The 27,516-nt window shown below is 37.6% G+C and overlaps 1 protein-coding gene across 4 annotated transcripts in view; it reads right to left on the reverse strand.

Moving 5' to 3' along the window:
* Nucleotides 1-1,529: 1,529 nt before the first annotated feature.
* The window catches only part of PURG (purine rich element binding protein G), a 56,430-nt gene continuing 30,443 nt past the window's right edge, over nucleotides 1,530-27,516 (reverse strand). The window contains exon 3 of one of the 4 annotated variants that reach the window (XM_019642854.1): nucleotides 1,530-1,628. In XM_019642854.1, coding sequence (XP_019498399.1) covers nucleotides 1,614-1,628 — 15 coding nt within the window. In that variant the 3' untranslated portion in view covers nucleotides 1,530-1,613. Of the gene's footprint in view, nucleotides 1,629-13,013; nucleotides 13,457-13,983; nucleotides 14,017-23,526; nucleotides 25,840-27,516 lie in introns of those variants that run through there. The other 3 variants (XM_019642851.1, XM_019642853.1, XM_019642852.1) reach the window with 3 other exon arrangements.

Here is a 27,516-nt window from a genome sequence, read left to right on the forward strand (position 1 = left end):
ATTGTTAGGCCCGATGGAATACTGAGGACGAGGTCCTCAGTTTGACACAGAGGCAAAAGTGATATGTTATATAGACATAGGGCTATTTCTTTTGCTCAGTACTTAAATCACATGATTGTATTTCGAGAAGGGAAATAGGCTAATTTGAGGTGATGGGGGGGGTTTTCAAGTTTTATTTCTTTTGACTACATGGTTAGTGTCTATGCTTACCGTTGTGCAACTGTCTTCTTGGTCATCTGTATGGTTTCTGGTCAGGTCAGACATTAAAAAGTGTATGTGTGTGTACGTGTGTGTGTGTGCGCGCGCGCAGTGAGAATCCAAAAACAGAGCCAAATGGGCCTGGAATGTGTTAGCCATTATGCATTATCAGTACCACATTTAGGAACTCCAGAAGCTGAGAATTAATGCTAAATCTTCTTGGTTTGGTAGCCCTCCTCTAAGATGAACAACTGAGCATGAATAAAAGACAGAAGTTGTGAGAACTGCTTTATTGAATGCTGCTGGGGTGGCCTCTGTATTAACTACAGCAGAAGTTGTAGTGGCCACAATTTATTTTGTGTTTTTTAAAAAAAGACATTTGTATATTCCTGGTAACTAAGTGCATGAACCATGTACCAATGTACTGCTTTCATCTCACATCACTGAGGCATTTTTACTACTATTCTATTACAATGAGGATTTCAGTGCTTGCTATCATCTGATGAGAAGTTAAGAAGCAGCCTTTCTGTGGAGAGTAAGAATGATGGTGTACAAAATAGAGGAATAGCCAATCATGTGACAACCATTGTATAATAAGAATTTGTTTAAAGTTTTAAAGGGTATAATTATGTAATTGTAGACAGTCAAAGTCAACCTCCTCCTTCACCCACAGAAACCATTTGAGGAGGTGATGAAGTATGAGGCCAATGACACAGATTCAATCTATAACTCACACACTGAATCTTCTCATTTTGGTAGCATTTGGCAGCCCATTATGTTAACTTTTGGGAAAAGAGAAAGGGAGTGGAGATGTCTTTTTACCATTTCAGAAGACGATTCTAAATGAAAATCACAAGACTTTCAAGAATCTCGGCCAAAAGGAAAGGCAAGCAGAAAGAAAATAAGGTAGCTATAGAGGAATGCAGAGTTAAAAAAACTAGCAAGCAAACACCCCATCCTAATGGAATATTATCAGATAAAGTTAGGGAATTTTGAGCCTGCCTTTAATCTCTAAATATTTCTATTGGTTTTCATTTTCTCAGCCAACATGTCAAGTCTCCATTCTGTACCCTTACTGGACATCTATGAAGATCTATGATCCTTTCATTGGGTGACAGGATTTAATTTCCTTAGGGGGTCACTCCTCTCCCACTCTCAATTCAGGTGGTTTAGGTGGCGCTGACTCTATCCCTGTGCTCTAAAGGTGAGACAGCATTCTAGGTTTGGGTAATTAGAGCATTCCATCCCCCTAGACATGGTAATTGGCTCAGGAATTGGCCCTGATTCAAGCCATGCCATGAAATTAGCTTCAGGATTTTTATTGGAACTATTGGGAGAGAGGCATTCTCTTTCTGCTGTGGTTGCTAAGGTGATAGGATATAAGGCTGGAGCTGTGTGCGTAGCCACTTTTACCATCATCTGGGGAGAACCTGCAAGAGAATGAAAATAACATAGAGGAAAGCATGGCCAACAGAGAGAGGAGTCGTGATGACATTGAATATTTGAATCTAGCCATGCCCGAAATAAAAAAATATATAGTATATATATTTGACTTTTAAAGTTACATGAGCCAATATATTCTCTTTTTTGCATAAACAAATTTGAGTTTCCTTTCTTGTGGTGGAAAACCAAAGTACTTTAATATAATGTTTTATTGATCAATGTCTTTTCTTTCCATTGCTGTATTTGACTCATCTGTGTGTCTTTAATATAAACTTATCCTTTTTTTATTGTGGTAAAATATACATAACATAAAATTTACCATTGTTCCATTTTAAAGTGCACAATCCAGTGGCATTATGTACATTCATGATATCGTATAACCATTACCCTATCCATTTACCTCAGCTTTTTTAAAGAAAACAATATTTCAGCTAAATTTTCCTCTTTATAATCTGTTTCCTAAGAGATCAAGTCAATTACAGTAATGCAGGGTTAAAACCATTATATGAAATTAACTTATGAAAGCAATACTGTTGGGGCAGAGAAATAAGGCATCCACAAGTCACAAAGGAGCTATTTCTCCCAGATTCATATTGAGTGGACATAATCTTGTTGTCCCCTGAATACCTCCTAGTTTAATTGTCTTAGTCAGTTTGGGCTGCTTTAACAAAATACCATAGACTAGCAGGCTTAAACAACACAAATTTATTTCTCATAGTTCTGGAGGCTGGGAGGTCCAAGATCAAGGTGCTGGCTGATTCGGTTTCTGGTGAGGTCCCTTTTCCTGGTTTGCAGATGGTCACCTTCTTGCTGAATCCTCACATAGTGGAGAGAGAGATCATCTCTCTTATGTCTCTTTTTATAAGGGCGTGAATCCCATTCAGAGGGCTCGCCCTCATGACCTAATTATCTCCCAAAGGCCTCACTTTCAAATACCATAACATTGCAGATTAGAGCTTCAATCTGTGTATTTGGGAAGGACACATTCAATTTATAGAACTAATGTTAGTATTATAGAAAGGTACTTATATTTCTAATATAAGGAAAGCCTTATTAAGTAGTAAAACTAGACTAAGACTCAGAATCAGAGACACTAATGGATGGATAAACACTATTGGATTCCACTGGCAAGTCAAACCACTCCAAGTCCTTGATACTATGATTTTCAGTGTTCTTATTCTCCTGAGCCTTTAAAAAATAATTTTGAAAGTGTTTTAAAACTTGGAGAAAAAAAACCTTGGAGCAAATACAGTAAAAAACTAAAATGAATTGTTGATGGGAAATACATATTAGAATATATTGGGTTGTCAGAAAAGCCATGACGTATTTTTTCTATGTTTTTCATTGCAAAAATGTGTCATGACTTTTCAGACAACCCAATAGTAAGATGGCCTCTCGGCGTGNATGACTTTTCAGACAACCCAATAGTAAGATGGCCACGGCGTGTGTGTGTGTGTGTGTGTGTGTGTGTGTGTGTGTGTGTGTGTGTGTCTGTCTGTCTGTCTGTCTGTCTGTCTGTCTCTGAAGAAAGGCACCATCTCAGGTTCATCTGGGTAGACCAGTGGCGGCCATTTAGAATCCTAAGGGGTTGTTGGAAGCAAGCTTTCTTATCCTATCCTTCAAATATGCCTCTTTCCTTTTCTCTCTGTTGTCCCTCTCCTCCTCTCTCCTGACCAATTTTCTTTCCCACATGTACCCTTTTCTCTTTCTTTCTTTCTTTTGCCTCACTCCTGCACTCAATACCAGGGGCAGCAGCAGACATCACTTAAGTATGTCCCCAAAGCCCCTTACCACTCGAACATAAGTCTATTCAGGTCAAGAACCAACTTGATTTCCCAGAGGAACTCAAGATTTACCCTATTCTTATGGCTAGCTGCATGGGGGTTTAGAAGTCATACTCCCTGTTACATGCGCATGAAATGTCCTTGTGGATATTGGATTATTGTGATTTCAGGAGTTCTGCTATTTCAAGCCCTCAGACTTCCTTCAATGGAAGATGCAGGAGAAATAATAATGACCCCAGCCAAGAATTCTTATTAAGAGTGAATATAGTCTAAGTATAATTTTGTTTTTCAAGTCTCAACTAAGGACAATAGAAGAAACTGGGGATCAAAGGCAATTAAGAGTAATTCACAATGATTAAAACATCTGCCCTGCTTGTCACTCTATGTATAATTCTTCTGTAATGTTGGGGTTACTGTGTTGAATCCTGATTTGGTTAATGTGTTACAGATGTTGGGGAATACCACACTCCTGTGAATAGAGTGAGGGTTTTCTCTGGAGGGATCAATTTTTCCTGGTGTCATTTATCCAATTGGCCTTAACTCAATAAATCAGAACTTAGAGTGCGTAACAGGAAACATACGTTCCATTTAAGGTCTTGTTCTTTTTAGGGATAGATGTTAAAGAGGGTTTCAGGGAGGAGAGTTCCTTGGTAAGGGATGCAAAGATGGTATCTGTAGTAACATTGGCAATCATTGCTTTCCTATCCACAGTGCTTTTTAAATTTTTTTCAAGATAATGTTCCGCCCACAGCCTCTGGAACACACCATTGTGACCCACCCACCCTCAGCACAGCTTGTAGGACAAGCTGCTGATCCTGATACTATATAGATGGGTCCATCAGATTTTTGCTTTTGAAAAGTTGAAATTGTGACGATGAGATTCTGAGTCAGTTAGATGATTATGGGCACTTGAACTGAATGGTCATGGACAGTCAGGGCTGGAATTGACTTCAGGGAAGCTCGACATTCCAGCCAAAATTATATGGAGTTGAGAGAGCTGGTCTCCAAAGAGAAACAGGAGAGTGGTAAAGCAATGCAGCTAAAAGAGCCTAGAGATCATACAGCATCTCTGATTACTCAGGGGAAGTAATGCCAGTTGCTTTAAAATCCAGTGGTTTTAACTGATGCCTTTCAGTGGTTTAACATGATAGGAATTTGTTTCTAGCTACATAAGGACAAATTAGGTGCTCTGGGTTGGTCAGTGGCTTTCCACTTAACTGTTAAGGGACCTACGGCCCTTCCCTCTTGAGGCTCTGGTCTCCTGTAGTGGCTCATAATTTATACTTTTGGTACCAATTACTATGTTAGTTAGAGTAAATAATGCTTTGTAAGAGCTAAATCCTCAAACCTCAGGGGCTTGACTAAATAATAATTTACTTCGTACTCACATCAAGTCCAATATGGGATTTCTGGTTGGAGAGCACTAATATTAACATAAATTATGCTAATGTTGACATTGTACTAATATTAGAACTAATATAAGTATGTACTAATATTCATACTAAAGAATAGAGAGGAACCCACCCATAGAACCCTTTGAGGTAACAGAACCATGATTAGATGTCATCACTGCCCATCTTTGTTGCATCAGAAGTTTTAAATCAGGATGGTTCCCCCTTTGAAGCAAGGGGAAACCACTGCAGGTAAGAACCACTGGTGTTTACCTTTTAGTTAATATGTGGGGAGGGTTACATCTGATTAAACATGAAAAAAGGAAGAACTATCAGCAGAAGGCTAAAACTAGTGTGGTTATACCTGAATGTTGTTAAATTTTGTTTTGGCTGGAGAATAAATAGGTGTCAAGAACTCTTTTTACTGGTCTTTGAACCTCTCGGCATTTTAAAACTTTTTCCTATAATTTATTTAAAAGAACCAAAATTAGGCTTAGTAAAAAAAAGGAGAGTCATCTCTGATTTTAGCAAGTGCTTAGCATAGGCACGAATTGTTCCTCTCACATTTGTCTTTAATAAGTCATCACTTCTGACAAGTAGAAGGATAGTAATTTACCAGATTGCATTGTGTACTTACAAGTCCTCCAGCGGATTGATTCTTCTGTCAGAATTCTCTGACTAAATGCCTACACTGTACATATCTTCCTTTAAAAATAATTAATCATTCAGCATTATTATTTTCGTGTAGCAAATACGTGCTATGTGTCAGAGATACAGTAGTGAAAAAAAAATCAACAAGCTTATCTTGAAAACAAGTTGAAAATCCTGTGAATGAATAGTTTCCAAGTGAGAAATTTGTCAAGCTGAGATTTTGCTTTGGGGAAAAATGCAGAAATGTGAGGAATAAAGACCTAAGGTGAGATCTCTTAAGAAATGACACTCACCCTTACCCCCAAAAGCTTGAAAATTTAGCAAGTTTTCTGTTTCAGAAGCTGATGTTTGGGATTAAAGTCATCACCATTCAGAATTGTTCCTGTTTCCTCTCTCTAACATCAAACATTGATTATAAGATACAATTCACAAAGAGTGGCATTCTTTAAACCTAAAAGAAAGATGGAAGATGTCGCTTGGATTTTAATAAATCCGTAGAACACAAACACACAGATAAAAGGGCAAAATAAGTTTGCTTTATCTTCATAGAAAAAGTGAATTTTGTTTGAATCAAACTTTGAAGGTAAAAATGGGCAGAAATGCAGGCTTGAACTATATTGTGGAGTTTTTTTTTTTTAATTGAATGAGTTTGCTTCACTGCAGCAACTTTCAACTGTTCAGTGATGAGAGAGAGAGAGAAGGCCTCAAATGCAAATGCCAAGCACTACACTGACCTGTTTCCATTGCTACCTAATCAGTGGGCGGATAATGTCCAGAACAAGCGGGGATTGCCCTGAAGATAAGAGCCATCCCTTGCTGTTTAAGTGACTATTTCTGTTGGTAGCAGTTTTCACAAATAGTGAAAACATTGGCTGGTAGGAAAAAACAAACAAACTCCCTTTCCATTGTCTATTCGTCTATAACGCCAAAAATAATCTGCTGAAAGGCAGTGGGGGAAAAAAATCTATCAGACAACTGGTGCTTTGTTTGTACTGGGTCAAATGATGTTTTTCTTTTTCTTTTTTTTATGAATTGACTGCAGTGAATGGTTGTTTTTGCATTGGGTGGAAGCAATTTAAGATTTTACGATTTATTTACAAACAGACTTTGCTAGCCTGATGTTGTGATGGTGATGGTGATAGAAGATGCTATTTATTAAGTGCTTATGATGTGCCAGGCATTATTCTGCACGGCTAATCCCCAATAGCCTAGTGAATTAGGTGCTATTATTGTCTTTGTTATACAAGGAGGAAATGCCCAAGGTCACACAGCTAACATGAAGCAGAGCTGGAATGTGAACCCAGGTTGGTGAGCTTCAAAGACATATGTAAAACATGCCAGGGAATAGCTCGTTCTTGTGAAAATTTAACTTGCAAATGCCTACAAATATATATGACTTGATATTAAAAATTGAATAAAGTAGGCCAAAAATGCCTTGGACTTATATAATCTTTTTTTTTTTTTGAGTAGCCATCTTTAGAAAACACTTTACCATCACTATTTTATACCACTTAATTATTTCATTTTGAAGAGATTGCAGAAAACAATTTTTACCTACTATGTGCATATATAATATATTTTTGCATGATAATGTTGATATGGTTGGGCATGGAGTATGAAAAGAAAATAAACTTAGAATGAGAGTGAGTAATAATGTATCTAAAATAAATTTGGGCAAGTCAACCCATTGATTAGATGTTGTATATATTAATACTTGGAGTAATATATTAACATAGATTCTTGGGTTACATGACAAGGATACATGAAGAAAAATGAGATAATGTACAAGAAGCATTTGGAGTGCCAAATACAAAGTTACAATGTTGCTATATTTCACATATATAACGTATAAAACTGCATTATAGTTTTAGATATATATTCTCTCTTTTTTTTGAAGGGATTCACCTTTAAGACATTTGGGTTCTCTTTTTCTCTCCTATCACATATTTTCCAAACTCTGTTGGCTCCATTTTCAGGACATATTTATAGTTCTTCCACTTCTCACCATCTCCACTGTTACCGTGGTTCAAGTTTCTGTCATCTCTTGCCTGGGTTATTGCGAAAGGCTCCTAACAGTTTTCCCTGCTTCCATCTTGCACTCTTGTGGACTAGTTGATCCTACTAACAACGTGAGTCAAATAGTGACACTCACAGGCTTAAAACGCTTCAGTAGATTCTTATCTTACTTAGAGTAACAGTCCTTATGATGACCTACACACCACTGCATGATTGGTCCCCTGTACCCTACCAACTCTCTGATCTCATCATTATTCTCTCCCTTTTTAACTCGACTTCCCTACTGTTCCTTGACCATCCCAGTGACAATCCTGCCTCAAGGCCTTTGGACCTGCTGTTCCTCTACCAGGTATGCTCTTTCCTCTGATACCAATGTGGCTCGCTTCCTCCCTTTCTTCAAGTTGTATGTAAATTCAACGTATCAGAGGGACTTTCCTTAAGGGCTGGGATTATTCTGACCCCCTGTACTCCCTATTCTTTACATTCTGCTTTATTTTTCCTCCATTTCTAGCATTTCTTATCACCTGACAAAATCTTGTTCATTTATTGTCTGTCTCTCTGCCCTAGAATGTAATAAGCTCCTGAGGCAAGAATTGTGTTGTATCCCAAGAACATTAAAAAAAAAAAAAGAAAAAAAAAGAATGAATTAGTCCTCATGGTAGTTCAGGACTGAGGATAGGATAGGAAAGGATCTACCCCCTAAACAATTGGGTTGAAAGCAGATTTGCATAACATGAATTAAGTTTGCACATCACTTACAAGCTTTAACATGATTTAGGAAAAGTGGTTCTAAGTTTCCAACAGTTTCCATTTTGTGATAATCAAAGTGATAAAAAAAACAAAAGTATTGACAGTTTGGTGTAAATCTATTGGGTTGTCGGAAAAGTCATGACGCATGTTTGCAGCAGATGGCAGTAGTTCATTTTTGGAAGTACTAAAGTCATTTGCATCTATGTTATTGCTATATCATTTGACAGCTGACAGTTCTAGCTTCATTCTGAAAAGAAATTGAGCGATTTGGTTAAGTTTTGGATATTTTACAACAAGTTGAAGATGGAAGACCAAACTGTGCATTTTTGCCATATTTTACTGTTTTACTTTCATAAAGTGAAGAACGCATGTCAAGCTTGTGAAAAGTTGCATAAAGTTTACAGTGACAATGCTCTACAAGAATGTCAGTGGCAACGATGGTTCACATAATTCTGTGCTGGTGATTTTGATTTCAACAACACTCCTCGGTCAGGGAGGTCCACTGAGGTTGAGATGTCAACAAAATAAAAGCATTGATTGAGTCAAACCCATGTTACGTGACACGAGAGGTTGCGGAAACATTGAACATCCATCATTCAAGCATTCACGACCACCTGAAGAAGCTGGGATATGTAAGCAAGTTCGATATTTGGGTTTCGCATGAACTCAAAGAAGTTCATTTGACAATGCATATAAACATCTGCAATATGCTCATTGAACATGAGAAAAATTATCCTTTTTTGAAGTGACTGATAATTGGTGATGAGAAGTGGATTGTTTACAACAATGTGGTGTGCAAACGGTCTTGGTCCCGATGTGATGATTTGCCTCAAATGACATCAAAAGCAGACATTCATCAGAGGAAAGTTATGCTCTCAGTGTGGTGGGATTTTAAAAGTGTTGTGATTTTCAAGCTCCTACCAAGAAACCAAACAATCAATTCGAATTTGTACTGTCAGCAGCTGGACAGTTTGAATGAATCCATCATCCAGAAATGTCCAGAGCTTGTTAATTGTAAAGGAATTGTGTTCCATCGTGACAACGTGAGACAACACGCAAGTTTGATCACTCATCAAAAATGATTAGAGTGGGGCCGGTCGAGTGGCTCAGTTGGTTAAGAGCTCGCTCAAGAGTTTGAGCTCTGAGCAACAGCAGTTCTAGTCCAGCCTGAGCTGAGCAGCCGCTTAGCTGCCAACAGGTAGCAGGATGGCTCAGCTAAAAAAAAAAAAAAAAGATTGGAGCTTGGATGGGATGTGTTGCCACACCCACCATAGTTGCCTGACCTTGCACCATCAGACTTCCACTTGTTTCGCTCTCTTCAAAATTCTTTGCATGGTATAACATTCAATTCAGATAAGGCTGTAAATCAGCACCTTGTTCAGTTTTTCACAAATAAAGACAGGTCCTTCTATGAACAAGGAATTATGAAGCTCCCTGAAAGATGGCAAAAGGTTATCGAACAAAACGGACAATATATCATTGAATGATCTTTGTTCTTTATATAAATAGATGACCTTTGAAAGACATAGATAAAAACATCATGACTTTTCGCACAATTCAATATGTAAGTTTCAGAAAAGAGTAGACTTTTTCCTGTTTTATTCATCACTACTTTCCTACCTCTTTGAACAGTGCCTAACACATAGTAGGCACTCAGTTATTATTTATTGAACAGCTGAACACATTTTGTACACTCCCCATTAAACGTAGTCTTATGGCAGCAAATAGCAACCTAACTCTCTCCTTTTATTAATGTCATTAGACACCTTTCTAAAGAGCGAATTTTAATAGGTACACCTACATGTATTTTTGGGTTATTATGTAACAAGGTTGATTTCTCTATTGAAATCTGCAGTGCTTGTTTTCTAAATATATTGAAGGACATAGGGCTAGTCAGTTACTCCAGGTTTGTTATATATTTTCTGACTTTGCTTCTGGTTTATAATTCGGCTATAATTCAGTTTATAATTCAGTATTTCCTGATGTCTTTGTTGAGCACGCACTGTGTGCAAAGTATGGTTAGATGCAGTCCTTGAGCCTTTGCAAAGCCCCGTGAGAGGCAACGGGCCCAGGTTATTGGGCATAAAAGTATATGGAAGGGACAGACGTGAACTTAATTATGGTAGGAGTATGGCCAGGATTTGAAAACTGATTTAATGTGAGGAACAAGAGGAAGGAGGATTGACTTTCCTTGATCTTGTTGCTGTTCATCCCACCCTTTGTCATAGCCATATGGAAAATGTCCCTGAACTCTGCTAACTTGAGGCGCTATGGAAAAGCCTGCATGCTGTCTGTGGTGTACAGAAACTCACATATGAGACTCACGTGGGGACCCGAGACTCTAGGGGCGCAAGAGTTTATGGTGCAATTCTCATGTTAGGATGCCTGTAATTCTGAATTAAAATAATTCAGTGTAGACTGAGTATTATGTTTTTGTGACTTAGGTTCAGCTGCAACCTAAGTGCAGCTAGCATCCTGATCAGAGATTACCAGAGATGACTATTTTACACAGATGGTGTTTCTGGGTTAACCTGTACCATGATCCACAGTTACTCTACCACTTGGCAGAGTCAATGTCAAAATGATTGTCTTACTGGTGAAATTAGTGACTTATTAAATAGCATGAAGAAAGTTATACATGGGTAATTTCAAGATACATAGATTGGTGAAATATTTTAGACATTGATCGGTGAAATATTTTAGACATTCTCCACGCTTGTATATAAGAATCAACAGAACCCTGTAGCACCCAGGAATGTAATCTTAGGCTAAAAGGATTCTTGTTGTCTAGCATGCTTGTCTAGAGAATCTGGGGGTAGAGCAGAGAGAGAGAGAGACAGAGAGAGAGAGACAGAGAGAGAGAGACAGAGAGAGAGAGACAGAGAGAGACAGAGAGACAGAGAGAGAGAGACAGAGAGAGAGAGACAGAGAGAGAGAGACAGAGAGAGAGAGACAGAGAGAGAGACAGAGAGAGACAGAGGGAGAAGGAAGGAAAAGAAAGAAAGGAAGGAAGGGGATGGAGCGAGGTGGGGAGGGAGGGAAAGAGTGTAGAGGGAAGGTAATATTAAACATGTGGCTTGCTTATTAATTAATTAATTAATTCATTCATTCATTTATTTGCATTCCTGATTTGTGAAGCCTTCATCAAGGCTTAGTTGGCCCAGAGTACAGGCCAGCAAAGCCCACAATGATGCTGTTGTCACTTTAGGCCTCTGGAGAACTCACTTTGGCATTTTGTGTCTGGTTACTCCTATTATCTTTCTCTCTGAAAGATACACCTGCTGACAGGAGAGCAGCTCAAGGATAGGGAGAGAAGGCAACTGAAAGTCAAAGGAAGGTAAGAGCACAGAACCATGAAGGCACCTATGAAAAATTAAGAAGAGTAAGGGGTGAATTGCTGAAAGATATTATCGCCGCCTTGTGCCCTAAGGGCAGCTGACAGTTGGTGTGATATTTTTCATGTTCCTTTACACCATGGAAAACCCACAGCCTTGCTTTATTTATGAGGCAATTGAATATTCTTACTCTAAAATGAGTTTTCAGACCTCTGTTTGGTATTTGATAAAAGAAAACCAATCTTTTTATCAGTTTTCAAGCGCCCATGTTTTTTTTTTAGACCTTCAGGTTTTTTATTTGTGAGCCCATTAAAATGATTAACTTTCCATAATATTTGTGAATTGTCAGAAATGGAGAAACATTACCAAAATTAAGGTATAAAACGTGTTCTACTTACTTTAGTTTTTTTCTTTAATTATTGTTTTCTGGGCTTACATTACATAGTTGTCTATCAAAATGTGCAAATAAAAAATTTCCACCTGACACAGTCAAAATGAGATATATTGGTACATAACTAAATTACATGTTTATCTACAATATGCCTTACTCATTGCCTCACAAAGAATTTATTTGATTTTTGGATATTAAAAAAGCCTTCTTCATAAATGAAGTACTGACTCATGCTACAAGATGGATGAGCCTTGATTTGAAATGTCCAGAATAGGCAACTCTATAGAGACAGAAAGTAGATTCGTGATTGCCTAGGGCTGGAAAGTGGAGTTGGGGTGGGGGATAGGGATTGACAGCTGATGGGTATGGGGTTTCTTTTATAAGGGATGACAACATCCCAAAATTAAATTGTAGTGATGTTTGTGAGCCATCCTCTTTTATTTCCCTTTAAGCCCCAACAAATTTGTACATAGGATTACATACTGCTTTAAGTATTGACATAGCAAAACCACATAGTTGCATTTAGTGTTCTTCAGTCGTGAGACATGCTCTTGTTCATACCTCATCTTTCACAAGGTTGGGATGTGGCCAGTGATTTCAAACCCATACACAGTGTGCTAAGTTTTCTGGTAGAATTAACAAGTGAGAATTTAAATGACTTCCTGCTGTGTATCTAGTTTTAGCTTAACCATGAATCCATCTTTTAAAACCAGAAACTACAACATAAAGATAGAAATCATGTTTAAATAACAATGCTCCATCTGTAGAAAATCAAAGCCCATTACACCAGCTCTTCATTTTCTCTGTCCTCATTGTTAAGGACCCAGGCAAGTCAAGAGGGATAAATCCCTGTTAGAATTTTTTCCCCTCCCGCGACCAGTTGTGTAATGAATGAATAAATACACACACAAGAATAGATACATTAAAGGAAATCTCTTATGAAAGAAAATAACATAGCGTTTAGAATATGGTGGGTATGTGATAAATGATAGAGTAGTTTCTTAAGTGGTGTGTGTGTGTGTGTGTGTGTGTGTGTGTGTGTGTGTGTGTGTTTGTATTTTCTGCTAAATAGAAACCAGGCTTACAGCTTGAAGCTCTTCACTGGTACATATTCGCTTTTTCACTATATGAGGGATTCAGAATATAATTAGTGATTTTTAGTATTGAGACCTTTGCTTATTGGGCAGGAGCGAGAGAACAGAATGTCGAAAGGCGATGATCTACCTTCTGTTGGTAGCTACACTTTGTTAGCATGGGGGAAAGAACATTCAATCTCTTTGGTAGGTGTTGGTGTTTTTAACCTCTCACTCTGGTCTCCTTTGAGAACTGTCAGAAAATTTAAAAATTTTCACTCTTCTGCCTTGAGACCTACAAATCAAGAAGTTGTAGAAGTAGTGTCTTGAGAGACAAGGACGTTTTCCAATTTAGCAGCCCTAGCCTTCCAGCTGATTTGAGAGAGGTGCTGAGTACATAGACACCATGCCAAATTGCTTTGACCTGCAATGGTAATGGGAGACAGAGAGATTAGAGAATTCGGAGAAAACATGAAGCACAGCAAGCCATCTCTGCAATTTCATTAAATATCCCCAATAGTGTTCTTTGTCCTGTTCCTGGCACAGAGCTACTAAAACCCTTTGAATTTCCTAAGTGATGAGAGCTTAACAGGAGCTCAATAGGAGCTAACCACACACCTTTTAAACCACACCTGAGTTTATGTTAATGTCCTGACTTTTGGAAAGCCCTGTGGATGGGGGATGGTTGCCAGGGGAACCAACCACAAGTTTAGGGGTTTGGAACTTTCAGCTCCTCCCCCAGGGAGGAGACGGGATGGGGCTAAGGATTGAGTTCAATCACCAGTGATTTAATCATTAAGTAATGAAGTTTCCATAAAACCCCAAAAGGATGGCGTTCGGGTTGCTGTACACATGGAGGCACAGGGAGAACGATGCACCCAAACAGGGAATGGAAGCTCTACCCCCATTTTCCCCGTACCTTGCCCTGTGATCTCCTCCATCTGGCTATTCTTGAGTTATATCCTTTTATAACACACTGGTGATCTAGTAAAATAAAACAAAACAAGACAAAAGTATCTCCATAGTGGGCATGCATCTAACAATATGTTTCTCCAGCCAAGAGTGGAATGGCTCCGAATTACCTTTAGGAGAGTTCTGAGGACAGACGCAGGCACTGTGGACCTCCTAAAATTTGGGAGTGGCAGCATTCGTTTTAAGGCTGCATGGAAAAAATGAGCTGGTCTTTGAACAGGGTGTATCATTCATTCACTAATTTCATTCTTTCATTCAGCTCAATAAATAATGAAGGGCAAGTATGTGCCAGGCCCTGCTTTAGGTACTGGAAATATTCTACTAAATCAAGACACTAAAATTGATAGTGATGTTAAGGAGATATCAAAAGGAAGAAAGAAAATACAATTGTTTCTAATCTTCTCTCCCCTCACCTCTTAAGAAGAAGAATTCTAAGTTATTATTGGCCCAAGTTCATGATGATAATGGCCAAAACGGAAAAACAAATAAATAGACTGGAGACCATGGAGAGATTAGTGACATCGCATCAGAAAAAAGAAAGCTTTATAGGAAAAGACAAAAAGTAGACATGGGAAGGGGGAGTAGTGAGGGAGAGAGAAGAGCTTGTATAAATTGAGTTTGCTAAAACGAATTTTGAAGATCCTGAAGGTGGATGGATAAGGACTTTTTGGTAACTTCTGTGTGTGGAATTAGAAAAAGAAAGTGTTAGATGGGGGAAAGAAGATAAAGAAATTTTGTTTGAATAAATGACTCGTTCTTTTGGAATATTCTTTTTTGTTAAATTCATTTTTTCTAATTTATTTTTGAATTGATGGTGCATGGTTTCAGAAAAAAAATAAGTGTATACAGTAAAGATGTCTCCTTCCTAATCTAGTACATAGTTCTGCTTCTCTAAGGCAGTAATTGTTAATTGTGTCTCATATGTCCTTTCAGTAATATTTTCTGTATATGAAGCAAATGTGTGTATATATATATATACCTCTTTTTATGCAAATGGTTCCATACTATATACAGAGAGAAAATGGTGAAAATTAGAAAAACTGATAAAAGCAAGTGTTGGCGAGGATGTGGAAGAGTTGCTGGTGGAAATGTAAAATGGAACAACCACTTTGGAGAAGAGTTTAACAGTTTCTTAAAAAGTTAAACGCATACCTACCATGTGATTCAGTCATTCCATTCCTAGCTATTTACTAAAGAGAAATAAAAGCAAATGTGCATAACAATACTTGAACACAACTTTTCAGAGCAGCTTTTATTTTTAATAGCCAAAGGCTGGAAACAACCCAAATGTCCATCAATAGATTAATAAATAAAAAATTCAGTATATTGTTACAATAGAAGCAATAAAAAGGATGAATTACTGATACACACAACAATTTGGATGAATCTCAAAATAATTATGCTGAGTAAAAGAAGCCAGGCAAAAAAGAGTGTATATTGTATGACTCAGTTTACATGAAATTCTAGAAAATGCAAACTTATCTATATTGATGGTAAATAGGCCAGTGGTTGCCTGGGGATAGGGGAAAGGATGAGATTGGTGTGAGAGAGGGAAGGAAACTTTTGCAGGTGATGGATATGTTTCTTATTGGGTTGTCGGAAAAGTCATGACGCATTTTTGCGATGAAAAACAGACAAAATACATCTTGACTTTTCTGACAACCCAATATTTTGACTGAGTATAGGTTTCATGGTTGTATACAAAATCAAAACTTATCAAATTGTACACTTAAAAAATATATATAGTGTCACTTATACCGCAATCAAATAATTAAAACATACATATCTTTTGACTAAGTAACTTCACTTGGTAAAATATGTATAAAATATGTTTAATACAGCATTAGTCGACATTGTAAGAAACTGAGAACAATGCAATGCCCATCTTTAGAGGATTAGTTAAATAAATTTTGATGCCTTCATACAACAGAATGTAAATAGTTATTAAACTAATGTGATTAATCTTTGTATGCAGAAAGATGCCTAGGATATTTTAGTTATAAAAATTAATTTGCTTTTTGGTGGGGATCTAAAATGGTGCAGCAACTAGGGACAACAGTTCTCCAAAAAATTAAACATAGAATTACTGTATGACCCAGAAATTCCACTCCTAGGTGAATGCCCAAGAGAACTGAAAACATATATCCATGTAAAAACCTGTACATGAGTGTTCATAGCAGCATTACTCATAATAGCCTAAAAGTGGAAACAACTCAAATGTCCATCAACTGATAAATGGAAAACAAATATGGTATATTCACACAATGGAGTATTATTCAGGCATAAAAAGGAATGAAGTACTGGTAAATGCTACATCATGGATTAATGGAAAACATTATGCTAAGTGAAAGATGCCAGACACAAAAGGCCACATATTGTATGATTCCATTTATGTGAAATATCTAGAGTAGGCAAATCCGTAAATACAGGAAATAGATTAGTAGCTAATAGGCCTTGTGAGAAGAGAGGAATTGGGATTAACTGCTAATAGGTACCAGGTTTCTTTTGGGGGGATGAAAATATTATGGAATTAGATAGTGGTGATGGTTATGCAGCATAGTGAATATACTAAACCACTTAAGTAGAACTTTCAAATAGTGGATTTTATGTTACATGAAGTACTATATCTCAATTTGAAAAAAAAGTTACTTAAAAAAACCAGTGAGGAGTAAAAGATGCAATGTTAAAAAGGTAATTTCGTTATAGTGTAATTGAGTATAGTAAAATACCATTTTTGTTTTAAAATTATGTGTATATGTTAATATATGCATGTAGATAAATTTGGAAAACTGTCCACTGAACTGTTAACAATAGTTATCTCTCAGGAATGAGATTACAGAGGACTTTAACTTTCTAAGTAATACATTTAGGTACTACTTGATTTAAAAATATATGTATAACTTTTGTGACCAAGTAAAATCAAAGACTTTTAAATGATTAAAGAAATATGCTAGCAGGGTTTGCTATTGAATAAATTATATAGGAAATTTTAAAAAAATCTTTAGATTACACAAAAATAACTCTATATTTACTTTTTGTACAAATTTAGGTTTTTTATATTGAAAGAATATTTTCTTTCAATATGTAAACATTTATAATATATATGTGAGACATTTGTATATTGATATACTTTTTAAAGTTTTAAAGTAGTTGTTTCTTGTAGTAGAAATTTGACTATTGATTTTAAGAGTACTCACGAATATTTTAATGTTATTTTTAAGTATATTATTCATGGTCAGTTCAGACTCCAATGAGGTTAATCCTACACCCTCAATTTTGAGTATAAGGATCAAAATTATCCCTCTTTCAATCTGAGTCAAATAAGCACTAACATTTCATCAGTGGCTGAGACAAGCTCTTTGAGATCACAATGGTCTCTATGTGATGCTGTGGCAGCAATGAAAATGTGCCTCCCAGATCTCCTACTGCAGGGAGGATAATTAACCAAAGGCAGCAGCTACTGTGCTCTGATTTCCATCCCTGTGTTCACGCCAAGATCCATTTCCCCAGGATTGTTCCCAGTGACTGCTCATGGTAGGGATACGAAGGCCGACCCATTTCTGAAAGACACAGGACTCCTCTGAAGGGCACCTTGGCTTGAGGACTCCCTGTGGGCCTTGCAAAACTTCCTTAGAGCAGTGCTGCAGCCTGAGAGCTTTCCTCTCTCCCTCACAGGGGCTCCATCAGCACAGGCTTCATGGTTCTCCCAGCCTCCTCCAGCTCCCCATCTTTCCCAATAAATCTCTTGTATAACTAGCCCTATCTTAACTCTTGCTTCTCAGACGACCTAGACAAACACAAGTCGTACCACAAATAATCCAAGAAAAGATTTGATTTGGGACTGACCTACTCACCATCTAGTGGGCAAAGAGGATGCTAACCTGGGTGATAGGTGAGGCGTGGATAGCTCCTAGCCTATGGTGGTAGGTGACTCAAGTGTTAAAAGATTTCATTGATGGTGACCCATAAATGCCCTGGCAAAAGAGAATGCTGTTACAGATGTGATGAATAGGCATTTGAAAGCTATGGAGAGAACAAAGTCCTCAAAGACAGCAGAGCTGGCTGATTACTGCTAAACTGTACCAATGCCAGCACAGGAATAATGAGAGACCCAGAGCCAGTTAATGGCTAAGCATGAGAGCCAGAGGGTCTCTTTGACAGCTTATCAAGAGGACTTTACCTCCTGTAGTGTGGGAGAGCAGACACAGTTGTACAGGCTGAAGCTCAAACAGAATTGCAGAGATCCCCAGATGTTTAACCATTCAGCCAAGACAGATCTGTTATACCAAGGTCAGGGTGCTGATCAGAGGGACACCTGGTACCCTGAAAAATGGGAAGAAGCCATGTAGATGAATGCCTCTGAGTATATTATCTCTGTGGGATTCCCTCCTGCCTCCTCAAATCCTTTAGGATTGCAGAGGTGTTCTGTCCTTCCCTGGTCTGATAAGACTTGGCACTTCTATCACGTTAAAAGATGTTGCAGAGACCTCTCCCTCACAGGGAACATGTGCTCCCCTCAGCAGCTGCCCTCACCTCCTCCCTGTCTGATTACTAAGGTTGAATTCCAGCATAACCTGGATGGGTACATGCTGGGAATGGTTAGAAGGAAAGGGACTATACACCAGAAGAGCTGAAGAATTAGCTGGCATATATAGACAGCAGCTAAAAGAGCACACTTTGGACTCTATTTTGAGAGTGCTTGGTAAGAGGCCTGGAATTTAACTTTTTTAGGACCTAAGATTTTACACCTTGTCAGGAACCTCAGGGGATGCAGCAAATACACTGCTTGCCCCTAAAGGTGTGTGTTTGCCCCTAAGGGTGATTCTTAGAAGTCTGTCAAAAAACAACGATAACACTCAGTGAAGTGGAAATTTATGAGCTGCCCTTAGCAGGAGAGAATTCAGCAGCAGGCCTAGGCTGCAGTCCTTAGCAGGAAAGGATTCTCTAGGCTGCAATGCAAGCAACCCTGCTCATTGGTTTTTCTTGTCAGAGGAAGGATAAACAGGCCGAAGACAGTGGGAGCCCCAAAATGTACCCTGTGATCACCCAGACTCTTGACACTTCAATAGGGGGTCCAGTGGTCAGGAGCATGCCAGGATACCTTCTCCTAAGTAAAAAACATTGGTGCGTCTTGCATCTCACGACATAAAGGAAGCTCAGCACCCTGGTTAGCATTTTTGGACTCAGGAGACAACACATTGGCCCTGTTACTGCGTGAACAGGTAACTGCCAGCGTTGAGTGGAGCTCAGAGCATGAAAGGCTCTGCAGCAGGCGCAGAAGCCCTGTTGCTTGGTCCATATGTCTGGGCAGACCCTATGGCTTTGGCAGTGTCAGTGATGGGAAAAGATGCAGTGGGAAAGATAGAGCTTTTTGCAAACCCCAGTGGGGGAATCACAATGCAGGCCTTTGGGATTATGGGATAAAACCATGCCAACCAGCAGAGGATTAGATACCTTTTGAGAAACAGCTGTTAGAGTGCTTCTGGGCCCTGGTGGAGATGATGGTTGTGGACCATGGGTATAGAATTGCCCATTATTATTTGGTTTCTGTTGTCATAAATTGGGTGGGCCAGTGGCAGTTCATTACAAGATGGAAAGGATATATCCAAGATCAAGCCTGAGCAGGACCAGAGATCATGAATCCATTGCATGAGCAAGCAGCCCAAAGCTCATATCTTTATCAAAGAAATGTACCAGTGTCCCTCTCCCAGCTCACACCTATGGACATATGGAGGTTCCCATACAACCAACTGAAGGAGGAAGAAAAAGCCTGAGCTTGGTTTATGGGTGAGGTGGCTAGGCATGTGTGGGTGCAAGCTGAAAATGAGTGGGGTGGCCTTGAAAGACAGGGCAGAGAAAAATCTTCCCAATGGGCAGAGTCGCAAGCAGTGCATCCAGTCATCCACTTTATATGGAAGAAGTGGACTGAGGTAAAAACACTTATGATACCTGGGCAGTTGTTATATTGGCCTGGCTATCTGGTCAGGAGCCTGGAAGAAAAAGGACTGGAAGATTGGTATAGAGAGGTGTGGGATAGAGGCATGTGGATGGACTTATGGAGTGGACATGGACTGTGAAGAGTTTTGTTTCTTACGTTAATGTCCGCTAGAAGGCATCCACCATGGAACAGGCACTGAACCACCAAATAGACAACATGACTCAGACAGTTGACATGAATCAGAGTGCTATTAGCCACCTCAGCACTGGCATGTGGGGCACAGGAACAGAGTGGCCACGGTAGCGGAGCATGAGGCATCCAACGATTTTGTAGTGAAGGAAGTAGACGGAGTAGGGCTATGACATGACTATGACTATCACACCAGCCAGAAGAAGCCAGTTTCACTGAATACAGAAACAGCTTTCCAAAGGCACAGCTGTAGCAGCAACTTGAGGTCAATACTTTGAAAGCATGGGATGCCCTCCTTCAAGATGCAGGATATGCATTAAACAAGAGACCTCTATGTAGTGCTATGCACTCAATAGGAAGATCACAGGAATCAGCGAATCCAGGGTATGGAGGCAGGAGTGGCCTCACTTACCATTACTACCCATGACCCACTGGGGAAGTTTCTGCTTCCTGTTCCCGCAGCTCTGGGATTTACAAGGTTGGAGGTTCTGGTCCCCAAATGGGGGACATTCTTGCCAAAGGACACAGCCAGGAGCTACAAGTGACAGCTGTCGCCAGGGCACTTTGAATTCCTTGTGCCCAGGAACGAGCAGGTTAGGAGAGGAATCACTGTATACGCAGAGATAATTGACCTCATCAGTAGGAGAAAATAGTATTGCTTTAAACAACAAGGGTAGGAAGAAACATGGGTGGAATCCATGTGCTCACTCTCACATCTTTTTGGTACTTCCTTGCCCCATTGTACCTGCTAATGGAAGTGTGCTGCACCACAGCCTGAGGAGGGTATGATTACAGGAGACCAGACTCCTAAGGAGTGAAGGTTTGAGTCACATCACCAGGTAAGCCACTGAGTCCTGCCAAGGTGAGGGGCAGCTTAAAATAAATGGGGGTGGAGGAAGAGGAAGAATTCCAGCTGGGGCCCTGAGATCCAACACAGCACCAGGGGTTGTGCTTTATCTTACTTCTCTTTTCTGAGTTTTTCCCTCAGAAAGAAAGGCCTGTAGGGACCATGGAGAAGGTGTTCCTTCAACTTAGGAGGAGATGTAGATCTGTGCAGTGCAAACAGATGCCTGTGGTGGCCGTGAAAATGTGTCTCACATTTCCCTTAATTGATCCACAGACTAGTGCCATACTCTGAAATCTATCACCACGATTGCATTGAGGTTGTACTTCCCCATGGCCGTTCCCAGCCAATGCCTGAGTGTGGCAGGGATGATAAGCAGGCCTGTATCTGTAAGATGCTGGCCTCCTCCACAGGGTGACTTTGGCTCAAGGACTGCCCATCGGTCTGGCTGGAACTTTCTTAGCACTGCGCCGCAGTTTAAGAACTTCCTTACTCCCTTCCCAAGTTTTTTCTCCTTCATGGGGGGCAGGCTTGTATCATAGTCTGATGGCTCCTCCACCAGCTCCTCCTCCATTTTCCCTCACTGGCATTTCTTCTAATAAATCTCTTGCACATCTAAGCCCATCTTGGCATCTGCTTCTTGGAGGACCTAGACAGATAGCTTGTATATATGCCTGTAGGCATCAAAGGCAGAATGGCAAATATGTCCATCTTGTATTCTAAGTCCAGTCAACTGGTAGTGGCTGCCAGGAGGGCTGAGTTGAGACAGACTCTAGAGCTGTATCTGGTTCTTTGTAAAGAATGCCATGATCTATTGGCAAGGTCTACCATGAGGGCAAGGGAGGACGACCTTTCATTAGTAGCTACTTCTGAATTGGAATGTTCCCAAAATCTCTATCAAGAAGGGTCATGGTCAGAGGGGCGTTGTATGTGAAACTTTTGTTAATGATGAATGATATTCATAATGATAGTGAATGATTAATAATAATGATGGTTAATGATTAATGATTAAAAATGATATAATTACATGATATAATGTAATAATATGACTATATGATATTATTTAAGTAAAGATAATGCTTAATGCTGAATAGTAATTATAAAATGGTATTATATCATTAAGGAGCCTAAAGTCACACTAATACAAGATAATGTGTGGTTTAATTATGTTATATAACAATAACTTTTCACACTGAAAGTGTCACATGGAATCTAGAAAAAAAGATTCAAAGGATAAGGATTTGTTAGTGGTCTCCAACTCTGACTTGGCGTGACTACTCTGATGAGCTGATGTGATTATTTCTGTTTCCTTGGCAGGTCTGTATTATGGAGCCCATCATAATATAATGCTGTTCATTAATAATACTCATTTCCTTTTATATGACTTTATACTTGTCAAGCAACATTCTGACATTAACTAAATTTTATAAGATTTTCTACTAGAGAAATGTGCCAATCAGTTGACATAGGTATTCTAATCTATCTAGCATTTATTTCCTTTTTGTAAAAAATCATTTTTAAAATCATAAAAATAATACATACTTATCATTAAATAACTTAAGAAGTATAAAGGAAACTTTGAAGTCCACTTCTTATGTACAGTTTCCTTTCAGTCCTACTTTGTAGAAGTAACACTTTATTTTTTGTCGTAAATTAATTTTCTCCACCGAGTATCTGCTGCTCAAGATGCTTCCTTTATAACCTTGTTTTATAGGAATCTTTTGTGTATTTACCCAGAATGAACTAACAAAACCGAGTTTCTAAATACATAAAACTGAGGGCCAACTCTTTCATTCAAAGGTCTTTTTATCTTCATGAACCAATCTTTCATTAAGTCTTTTACGATGGCAAACATTATGCTTCGCAAAAAGTGTAAGCTTTAGCTACCTCTCACAGAATATAAGAGGCAATTTGTGAGAATATGTGTAATGCTCTGCTCACTGCATTTTATGGTTTCTTCAGTCTTATGAACTACCACTCATTTGATTTTGTGTGAATTACATTACATCTTAGTTCTTTTCTAAGAGTCTTTTCGCTACCCCAAAGATAAAGTGCGGGTGGGGAGGTAGTGTAAGAAAAGTGACTTTAATCTTAGTGTGAAGTCAGGATGCACCTACTAAGACAGTTTTAAAAAGAACGCACGAAGACAAATCTGAAATTATATCAGTTATAGATTGGCTTTTTTTTTAAAATAAGGTCAAGATTATTACTGGCCATTTTGAAACTCAAAGCAATTCTTGAAGAGAAAAATTAGTTTCCTAAAATGAGTAAGGATTAAGCTTTTAATGTAAATTTATTTCAAAAGATGTTCCTCAATGGAGAACATTTGGATCTTTATTGAAAGTGCTTTCATTCAAGTATTTACAGATGACACCTTGGTGCTTAAGATCTCCAAGGGAAATTATTATCTTAGGAACAGAAAACACAACTTCCCAAATTATTATTCATAAAACTATAAAGACAAATATAATGTTGTAGCTTTAATAAAGCTTAAAATAATAGTTTCACTTAAAGAGGAAGGGACTACAAAATTTCCATAAATGAATCAAACTTACAAAGTGTACTCATTTTATTTGAAGTTGATGAGTTTTAAAAATAATTTCATACAGAAAAAAACTGATAAAAAATTTTGTGAGAATAATTTTTTTAGGTGGGACAAACATGATGAACAGTAATACATAAACCTCATGAGTGTGGGGAAAAAATTAGAGATATTTTCATATTGATTAAAACGTACATTTTTCTCAAAAGCAATTTATTCTCTTATTCTTTCATAAATTAGAGTTAATTTTTCTTTCAATTAACAGGCAAAATATTACCACAGAAGTAAGATACACTAAAATAGTCATAGACCTACCTACTTCCTCTTTTTGATTAGAGAAAACCTGGAATTATTTTGTAGCACATTTATTATTTGCCAGTGTTCATAAAATGGAATGCTATAAAGGCACTTACAAAAATATACAGTAGAAATATCTGGGCTGTGATTTAGAAAAATACTGCATTTGTTCAAGATAGTCCTGGAGATGCCAGCCCACTGTCCATATTGGTTCTATTTTATGTTTCATTTTTTGATGTTAGAAGTTAGACATGATTGATTAACTATTTGAGGCAAAATTACTGTACCTTACATTCTTTATACATTGCAGTATGGGAGTGTCATTTCAGTCATGGGACACACTAGATTAGATTGATAGGCTTGATCATCTTCTATTTGAGATCAATGATTACCACTTGAGAAGCTGTTAATAGATGTGTTTTGATCTTTTCTTTCTAAATTTATGATTATACATGGGTTAGGCAAAATACCAGGGTCAGAATGTAAATTTGCACACTGCCTTAATATTGAATTTATCTCTGCTTTAGGAGAAACAGTCCTCTGCCCTCATGAGGACAGCAACTTCACTTGTCCTAATGCTGTAGTTCTTAGTGCAGGTGCTAAAATTAAAAATGCAGTAAGACCACTGCAGGGGTTTACCTATTATGCCATTCTGGCATATGATTAGTTCCTCCTGGGAACTTCCAATTTCACTTTTTCATCCTATTTTCATATGTATGGAGTGAAACTTTTACTTTAAATATCAGTATACAGGGATGGCCTTTTCATTAATCATTTGAATTGCAATCAAGGTTTTGAAGGCATACTTGCTTCCATGAAAATGTTATCTAATGGCTCAGCCAGATGATAAAACTTTATTAATAAAGTACTAGGATAAACACAGGTACTCTAATGACACATTTTTGGTCTCTTCAACTTACTTATTTCCAGGTTTGATAGGTCTAGTTTTTATAGATGTGACCTAAACTTGATTTTTAGAAGCCAGGCCAACTGAATTTAAATTACCAAAGATACCACAATTTGGGGGGCACAAATAAAATAACAAAATAAACATATGGTAAGATCAACTTTTGGTTGATATGGGGGCCCAGTAGAACTAATCTGCTTTCTGAAAAATAATTAAATCCAAACTAATCACACATATAAACCAGTTTATTAGATTGTCAGTGATACTTTGAGACGTATTCAAGTTATTTTATTTTACTTCTTATAAACAGAGGAAGGGAAGAAAGTTTTAAATTTCAAGCTTTGTTCAGCATGTGTGCAGTTAGCATCCACAAAAGCACCATTGGATATGGAAGAATTAGCACCACAGAATTTTAGGACCTAACTGTTAACATGCATCACTGAAAAACTTGGAACATGAAAATGGAAGTAGTATGTGGTATGGTCTGTTATAAGCAATACAAGGCAATGTATGATTTGTTTTCATACAGTACAATACAATCACCAATCAATGAGAATCTTTTAAGTACAATACAGGACAAAAAACACTTTGTACCCTGTTAACACTAAAGCAGTTACAGATTTAAAAACATGTTTCTTGTGAGAGGCAGTGGATTGAAATTATCCCACTTCCTCAATTTTCAAATTGAGTTATATAGTTACATGATCTCTTAAGAAAGTATTTTCAAATTTATGTCTCTCTACCCCAATGCTGACAAATGGTTTTTGGAAAACTGAAAGGCTTGACGAATCGAAAGAACAAAATAATAAACCTGATAGAGTTAAGAAGTACTCCAGTGTGGTGGAAGATATCCCACATAAGATCAGTTTGAAAAGGATGCCAATGGTGTTGACACTTGTCTTCCCTTCCGTGGAGGAATGTCAAGTACAGAAGCCTTTCATTCACGATGAACTTCGGTTCATTTCTTTCACCCAGTGCCTTTATTCTGAAGTGTAACATAAGAGACTTATTCCTTATTCCTCAACTGTTTTTGTAGTGTCATAGGGCTGTTCCTTATGCTGGATTTGACAACAGTGAAAAGGGTTGATATTCTCTCTGGATTTAGGGTAATTTGTGAGCTAAAGAAAAAATATTAATTTAAATTTAGCATAGATGAAATTTTAAAGGGAGTTTTACTATGTTTTACTATGTTTACAGTACAAACCCATAATGAATATCACTGAAAACCTTTCTGTTAGAAAGCATGTAACAAACCCTCAATTTTAAGTTGTGTCTAGGCCAATTTTGGCATAGTAGAAGATTACTGTATAAGAAATGAGCAATAAGAATAGATAGATACAGGTATATTCAGATCTCAATGCACTGATGTCAAGGAAAATATATTTTTACTCACCAAGAGAAGAATATACCTTGAAGCATCTATGCAGACACATGAATCAATCATGTGTCTGCCCAACTTCTAATTCTGGAATAGTGATAACAGGGTCATTTAGGAAAAAGTACTCAATTACAAGTATGGCAGCAATTTTACGTTGTATATATTTAACAGCAAAACATTTTTGAAAATAGATTCAGTACTATACGATTAAGTTTACAATTCACCATTTCTATACTTGTAATACATGCATTTATTTGTTTCCCCAGTTTTTAAAAATCCCACTAGGATCAACATCTTTCAGAACAACAATCTAACATTAAACAAAACCTTCTAAGGAAAATATTTAGCATCACAGAAATCTGAGAAAAGTCTGTTACTCAGCATCACAAAATACTCAGTAGATCTACATTTAAGATTGTTCATGCCATGACATTAACATACCTTTGGGTTAATATATCTTATTTTAAAAAGAAACAAACAAACCAAAGAATTGACATGGAATTTATCTTTAGTCTCTCCTTGGTAAGAGAAGACCTCTGATAAACTTGGATCCTTTTTGTATCATGTAATGATAACTGTGTCTATGAAGCAGCATTTACACTTAGTGAAACATTTAAAACTAGTGATAGAAAAATGGCCACCACAGAGAAAGAATTAAAGATAAGTAAAATTATAGACAACTGTTTTTTTTTTTCTTAAGTGAACTGCTCTCCAACAAAAAAGAAAGCAAAGTTTGTTCACTTTGAAATATTCTGTTGAAATATCCTTTTTGGATAAAAGTTAGCCTATCTTTATAAATATCAGAAAGATGTAAGGTTACACTTGAAAAAAAATTTAACTTTTGAAAAAAATTATCCTATGCTTTTTCTGCTGAATCAAAACCATTGTATAAATCAACTAATAATTTTCTGAAGAGGAAATATCTATACCCAGCAGCACATCCATGTTGCTAATTTAAACTTGATAGTTCACCAGGCATGGCTGATTTGAGCATAGAAGAAACAGAACTGATTTCTTAATGTTTTAGAGTTACATGAACAAAAACCTCAACTAAACAAAATTGAGTTATGACAGGCTGGCTGAATAGTTTTGATTGCCCTTATATTGGACCATCATTTCAACACAGGTAGTACCAATTAAAAATAAGATTTAAAAAATAAAAGCTGTTGAAGTTAGCTTTTAAATTTTACATTTTAACCTCAAATGATTGTAGACAAACTTAGACTAACAGTTTTGCCATTATCACATCACTTTTGTTACTCTTGAGTTTTATTTCTGTATTGTTCATTGGTTATATTATGTAATGCAATTTTCTGTTAAGTTAAAATAGTTTGAATTATTATAAGAAGCTTTAGAAAAACACATAAATAGGATAAATTTATAAAAGCATAAAGAATATTTTATGGGATTTTAGACA

This window comes from Hipposideros armiger, unplaced genomic scaffold, assembly GCF_001890085.2.
Source record: "Hipposideros armiger isolate ML-2016 unplaced genomic scaffold, ASM189008v1 scaffold_73, whole genome shotgun sequence".
NCBI lineage: Eukaryota > Metazoa > Chordata > Mammalia > Chiroptera > Hipposideridae > Hipposideros > Hipposideros armiger.